Source organism: Rhamphochromis sp. 'chilingali' (genome assembly GCF_963969265.1).
Source record: "Rhamphochromis sp. 'chilingali' genome assembly, chromosome: 2".
Classification (NCBI taxonomy): Eukaryota; Metazoa; Chordata; class Actinopteri; order Cichliformes; family Cichlidae; genus Rhamphochromis; species Rhamphochromis sp. 'chilingali'.
In genome coordinates this window covers 21193263-21200435 of record NC_137930.1, presented here as the reverse complement: position 1 = coordinate 21200435, position 7173 = coordinate 21193263, and the positions used below count along the sequence as shown (strand labels likewise).

The window sequence follows — 7173 nt, the reverse complement described above, 5'->3', positions numbered from 1 at the left end:
AAAGGACCAAACTTCAGCCAGGAGAACAACTGAGATAATCCATCCACAATACGAGGTTAGTCATTCATATACTGCTGCATGGGCTGGGCTGTTGTTACATCCTAAGGTTTTAAAAACTGAGCTTAAATAAATGATTAGTGGTAATAAAAGCCGAGGGAGGTCAACAGTGATCACTGACTGTTTTAGGAGCTTTTTGAGATTGAATAGAAGAAAATACATAACATTAAACATGTTAACAACACAAAAGCCATATTAAATGCAGACTACTTTAGACCCGGAAGTAGGATTCGTCGCGTCATCACTGAACAACCGGATAGGGGCACTTGGGTTTGTGTCCGAGACACAGTCTGGTTTTATGACAAACAGACACATCTCCAATAATATTAGACTCGTCTTGGATATTCTGGACTACTCAGCATTAATATCTGATGACTCATTTATCCTTCTCCTGGACTTCTATAAAGCCTTTGACTCAATTGAGCATGAATTGATATTTCTTACACTTCAGAAATTTGGTTTTGGTGATATCTTCTGCAGAGCTATCAAAACTCTGTATTCCAATGCTAATAGTTCTATTAGAATGAAAAATGGCACCACTTCTCGTTTTAGTCTTAATCGAGGTGTACGCCAAGGTTGCCCGATTAGCCCTTATCTTTTTTTACTTTGCACCCAAATTCTTGCCTCTCATATTTCGAATAGCCCTGTGAAGGGTATAAACATAGCAGACAGAGAGATTGTCATCAGTCAATTGGCAGATGATACCACAATTTTTCTTAAAAATGCCAGCCAAGTGCCAATTGCTTTACGTGTAATTTTACTAAATTTTCCCCCAATTATTAAAAAATCTCAAACCAAATTAAATCAATGGTTGCAGAGAGATTTAAGTATAAGAGGAAGGGTATTGCTCTCAAAAGCAGAAGGTCTGTCTCGACTGACTTATGCAGCAATTTCTCTGCATGTGGACGGCAAAACTTGTAAGGATATTGACCGAATGCTCTTCAACTTCCTTTGGAAAAACCGGACACATTACAATCTGAAAAAGTGTATTGATGAATGACTATGAACACGGTGGTCTCAATGTTTTGGATTTTACTACTCTAAACAATACATTTAAGATTAATTGGGCTAAACATTTTCTTAAAAATCCGGTATCCATTTGGAATTTTATTCCTCACTACATTTTCTCTAAGTTTGGTGGTCTAAGTTTTATCTTAGGTTGTGATTATAATATAGATAAGCTTCCAGAAAAGCTCTCGATGTTTCACAAACAAGTTCTATTAGCTTGGTCCCTTATATATAAACACAACTTTACACCCCATACGTATTCAATTTGGAATAATAGGAACATAGTGTATAAAAATAAATTATTATTTTTTTCTAGGTGGGTTGACAAACGGATTGTTTTAGTGAATCAGCTGTTTAATCCTAATGGGCAGCTCATGTCCTACTCAGAATTTTTAAACACCTATAAATTTCCAGCCACACCCAAAGAATATGCCATATTATTTGATGCAATACCTACGGGTATTATAATGCTTTTTAAAGGTATTCAACCTTGCATATCATCTGTTTCTCTCCCCAACCCTTTAGATTCACACATAGGAAGAATCTGTCTAACAAACCACAGTAAAAGTAATAAGAATATCCGTGCTTTGTTCCAGACAGAATCTCTAACTATCCCACATGTGGTCTCTTATTGGAATTCCTTTGTCAGTGACATTAACTGGAAAAGAGTATGGACAATTCCTAACAAGTATCTGGTAACAAATAAAGTGAAGGAAGTCTCATTTAAAATATTGCATAAATTTTATCCTGCTAATCATTACATGACGAAGTTCAAAAGGGACATAAATGTGAACTGTGGATTTTGTGGAAGCCATCCTGAGACTGTGCAACACCTCTTCTGGATCTGTTCATACGCTAGAACATTTTGGAAAGACTTCAGTAGATTCATTGCTGGACATCTCTATAATGACTTTACTGTGAAATGGGAAAATGTTGTATTTTGTTTCTTTCGAAGGCAAAAAAAAAGAAGATGTTTACTTTATAATAAACTTATTAGTTATCTTAGCTAAATTTTATTTTCACAAATGCAAATACAGTAACAAAAAAACTAATTTTAAACATTACTATAATGATGTTTTATGTTACATAAAATTGATTAGTGGATCACTTAACAAAAAGGCTATGAAAACTATTACTATTTGTAGTAATTACAAATTATTTGAATGTATGTAATTCTTTGTATTACACCCCCTGGCATATGTTAATTTTGTTCTGATTGTATACATGTTCTGTATACTGTTTCTTAATAAAGTTTAATATTTTGAAAAAAAAAACAAAAAAAAACAAAAACAAAACAAAACTTGGGTTTGTGTCTAATTTTAAACATTACTATAATGATGTTTTATGTTACATAAAATTGATTAGTGGATCACTTAACAAAAAGGCTATGAAAACTATTACTATTTGTAGTAATTACAAATTATTTGAATGTTTGTAATTCCTTGTATTACACCCCCTGGCATATGTTAATTTTGTTCTGATTGTATACATGTTCTGTATACTGTTTCTTAATAAAGTTTAATATTTTGAAGAAACCCCCCCCCCCCCCCCAAAAAAAAAAACAAAAAACTTGGGTTTGTGTCCGTGTCTGATGCAAGGTGCTCTTTAACCGTGAAATCACCAGCAGAGGTCGCTGCTGACAGGCCAGCATTATGTCATTGTTAACCACATTGTTGTAAATAAAGTTTTGGCAGAACGCATGGTCGATAATTCTGGAAGGTGCGCCTGGTTAGTTAAAGTAGAAACACCTTTCCCCGAAGGAAAATTGTCAGCTAAACTTATTTTTATATATATATTCAACGTTACGGGTATTGTGTGAACAACCGACAAACATGGCAGAAAGCGACTGGGACACCGTAACTGTCTTGAGGAAGAAGGGGCCGACTGCTGCCCAGGCCAAATCCAAGCAGGTTAGTGCGAACGCCGTATTTCGTTTGTGCTTCCGTACTTTTGCTGACTAACAACATTTTCGGATATCTACCTTACTGAGTGAATTAATCGTGTGTAATGTGTTGGTAAAAGCTCTTTGTGCACGTGGTCGTTAGTTGAAGCGCTAAGAACCATCGCACATCCTTCTGGTTTACTTCAATAACAACAGATATGAACGCCCGTTTCCGTTAATGTTAGCTAGCAAGATGAACCGCCTCTAGATGACCGGTCGTATTGGAGACATTTAAACCGTCTGTTTGAGTGTTTTTAACTAAGCAAGTGCTAGCTGTCTTCGAAGGAGGGCTAGCTAGCTAACCTTCCTGCACTAACTTGAAGTGTATTTTTCTTTATGCCACAGTTTCTAGTAGCATATGGTACCTTCAACAAAACAAACTTCACACGGATAATGATCACACTAATGCCGGGGTAGCCTCTATATTATCAGTAGTGGATGGTCAGGATAAAGGCACACTCACTTTGGTGTTTATTTATACGAATGGTGGGAATGCTCATCAGCAGGCACGTAGCGAACGTCTTTAAATGCCACAAGTATAATTTAACTGTAACTTAAAGTGGTACTTCAAAAAAACATTAAAATGACTCGCTAAACAATTAATTTTTGAAGTTTAAGAACTGATTGTGACACCATTTTGACATTTTGTTGTTGCTGTTTTAAACGTGTATTGAAAGGGGAGGGTTCAAGATGTCATTTTGGGCTCATATGGGTTGGTTGTAGTGTTATAAATCCTTAGGACACCTTTCTTAAAAGAGTGGACTTAAATGTCACATTTCTGTGTGTGAATGCTTATTCTATCTTGAGAAATCTGAAATATTGTTTGTATTCAGGTTCAGTTTGTGTGCTAAGGTGAACTGTCTTAAATTCAGTCAATATGCTTTGATAAACAGATTGGTTACTTATTAACTAAATGGCATAAGGCTAAAGAGTGTGTATCAAGAGCTGGGCAATCTGCTGCAATGTTATGACCTGTACTTGTCCTATTTTTTTGTTTTGTTTTTTTCCCAGGCAATCACATCTGCTCAGAGACGTGGGGAGGAAGTTCAAACATCCAAGAAATGTAAATTCCCAGTAGTTGGTTTTACACTATAAGAATGAAGTCCTCTTACTCACCTGTGTTATGATTACTGCAGTCTTTGCATGCCCGGCATTATTCGCATTGCCCAGTGATGCTTTGATTTTATCCACGGCTTGTCATGCAGGGGCTGCAGGGCAGAACAAACAGCACCTTGTGACAAAAAATACAGCCAAACTGGACAGGGAGACAGAGGAGCTGCACCATGATAGGGTTCCTCTGGAGGTGGGCAAGGTCATTCAACAAGGCAGACAGGAAAAAGGCCTGACCCAGAAAGATCTAGCCACTGTGAGTAAACAAATATATTATGCTTGTATAAACAGTGCATAGACTGCTGGAAAATGTGCCATGTCTGGTTTTATAAAGCATCTCAGAAAGCAGTCTACACGTATCGAAAGAAAAAGTAGTACTTAGTAAGATAAACCAAACCAAGTCAGTGACGAATTGTTTGAACGTTGTTGTGAGATCAATATGATCCATGTTTTTAACATGATCACAGTCATGGGCAAAGGTTTCAGCAGTTTCAGCAGTTTGACATGTTTCTGGGGTATAGTGAAGAACAATGACAGGCCTTTCTAGAGCTGGGCGATATAAGATTCTTTTCATATCACAATATGTTTTTTTTTTTTTTTCATTTCAGGCGATAACGATATATCACGATATAAGCCAAATAACTATATTTGTAAGATTTAAATGTGCCGTTGCTCACGAGTAAAATGTGAAATAATCAGCAGCTTGTTTTGATTGAAATATTTATTTCCCATAATAAGTTCAACAGGGTAGATGTACTTAAGGAACATGAGACTTTTTCAGATAAATAAAGGCAAATATTGCAAACTACACAAAAGGCAGCCGCTAAAGCGTTTAAGTTTCAAAATAGAACAAACGAAACAGACTACTAAATTGTCAATTCCACTTAGAAATAAATTATTAATTCTAAAAATAAATCTAGTTTGTTTTACAGAAGAACAGACAAAACTGACTAACTTTTGTCAATATCAAATAAACTGAGAACTAAAAGGAAATTCTCAATCTCTCCTTGTTGTATAGCTTAGCTTTTCAAACAGTTTTAAAATAAAGATGCTAACAGAACATTCTTCAAATCCTAGGTGCACATCCAAGGTGCAACTTTATCTATAAAAAAAAACAAAAAACGTTAGTCGGACAAATGACGAATTAGCGCTTTCAGTTAGAGATTGAGCATGCTCTAGTGGGTGGCACTGCTTCAGGTGATAAAAAAGGTTTATTGTATTTCCAGACTTTCGGCACAATTTACAGTGCGCGCTACTCTGTTTTTTGTCAGACTTGAAATAGCCGAAACTTCTCTGGCCTTTCCTTTCGACAATCTCTCCGGCATTGGAACCATCATCTGTTTTCTCTTCGGTAACCTTCGGTCACGCTCTCGGTTGATTTTTCTAGTCGGCACACTCATTTCCTCCGTTACCCGGGTGGCACGGCGGCTGGCTGCTTCTCAAACAAATACACATGTACGGCTTGGCACTTGTGCTGTGTGTAACAAGTCACGTGACGTGACGCTGCGGCTGTGATTGGTTCGGCTCTGCGCTACTTAATTTGGATTGGCTGTTCTTTTGTTTTTTTGTTTTTTTTAAGAGAGCAAGAGAGATGAGGCCTATCGCATTAGTTAAATTTTTCTATAGAGAAAAAGTTTTTTCGCAATGCATATCGTTCTATCGCTCAGCTCTAGGCCTTTCAGAAGTTTCAGAGTTTTATTGTCAAATAATAAATAAAATAATTTATGCAAAGAGGTGTGCTTCAAGGCCAAATCCTGACTGATAGCTCTCCGTTCCCATCTTATCAGGACTCAAAGTCGAGTAAAGTTTGTAGTCTTCTGCTTGGTTCCATTTGCTTTTTAAAGGATTGACCATGTTAAGAGTGTTATCAACTTCTTCAAGCAATCCCAGAGCAACTTGGGGGTGATGTGTGCATGATCATGCACTTTTCTACAAGGCAAACATGATAGCTTAGCCAAGTTGAGAATCTATGGTGAGTTTTTTTTTCCTCACTGTAATCATAGAAACTTAAAAAAGGAAAGGAAAGTTGTTGAAAAAATTAAAATTTTAGCCATGACTGTACTTTAGCTGTGTTTTTTTTTTTTTTTTTTTTTTTTAAAGTATTTGCTAGCAAAGTAATTTTCCAGTGCAAACCTTACAATGAGTGTTTATTATCACCCTGCAGTTATGTGAAATGTGCTACCCACAAGTTCTAAATGATCTATTCCACACTTTTTCCTCAGAAAATTAATGAGAAGCCTCAAATCATTGCTGACTATGAGTGCGGGAGAGCCATTCCCAACAACCAGGTCATGGGGAAAATAGAAAGAGCAATCGGTAAGTGTGTTACTTTAAATTTTTCCAAAACAAAATGTTGAATTATGTTATTTTCTCGGCTGTATGACCCACATGTTTTTACCTTTGACCATGAACAGGACTGAAGCTACGTGGGAAGGATATTGGCCAACCCCTGGAGCCAAAAACCAAAAAGAAATGAACACAAAGCCTCGAAATCAGCCCTCCCCAACCCCTCCTGTTATCTGTAACTGAATCCTGAATCCCCCTCCCACCTCTTAGAACCCTTAAAAACTTTCCTTTCCCCTCCCATCCGATCCTCTTTCTGGGCTGATCCCACCGTGTCCTGTCATAGGACCTGGTGCTTCACTGCAATGCAGGCTACATACTAACAAGTCATCTGAAACACTCTGAAACACCACAAAAAATGAATGATTGAATGCTCTTTAAAGCATCACAAAAAATGTTCAGTGACGTTCTTTCACCTACGTCTGCTTGGGCTTTGACACAATAAAAGTCAAATTTTTCTTTTCTTTTTTAAAAAAAAAGGTGAATTATTTTTCATCTTCAGACTAATGTTAATTCTGAGCATGATGATAAACCAGAAGTGCTTGATTGCATCTTTTCACTCTCTTCAGACAGTGGGTGGATGTCATTACAGTGTTGAAATGTTTTAATGCTGTGTGTTGTTTTGATCTATAAATAAAGTTTGGCAGTTCATGAATTATTCTTTGTGTGACTTTAAAGCTAGTGTGGCACAGAATGTCTTAACAAAACCAGTG

The 7173-nt window shown here is 36.7% G+C and overlaps 1 protein-coding gene across 1 annotated transcript; it reads left to right on the top strand.

Annotated features, from left to right (window-relative positions):
* The first annotated feature begins 2733 nt into the window (after positions 1–2733).
* edf1 (endothelial differentiation-related factor 1) lies at positions 2734–7115 on the top strand. The gene is made up of 5 exons (XM_080867015.1): positions 2734–2975; positions 4019–4070; positions 4213–4373; positions 6340–6433; positions 6532–7115. The coding sequence occupies exons 1-5, from the start codon at positions 2898–2900 to the stop codon at positions 6591–6593; spliced, it is 447 nt and encodes a 148-aa protein (XP_080723141.1). The 5' UTR covers positions 2734–2897; the 3' UTR covers positions 6594–7115.
* The last annotated feature ends 58 nt before the right edge of the window (positions 7116–7173 follow it).

Bases quoted from the DNA above. Each gene is read 5' to 3' on its own strand.
- edf1 (XM_080867015.1), top strand. From the start codon at position 2,898: ATGGCAGAAAGCGACTGGGACACCGTAACTGTCTTGAGGAAGAAGGGG. The intron at 4,071-4,212 runs GTAAATTCCCAG...CTTGTCATGCAG, and splicing joins AGTTCAAACATCCAAGAAAT to GGGCTGCAGGGCAGAACAAA. The intron at 6,434-6,531 runs GTAAGTGTGTTA...GACCATGAACAG, and splicing joins GAAAATAGAAAGAGCAATCG to GACTGAAGCTACGTGGGAAG.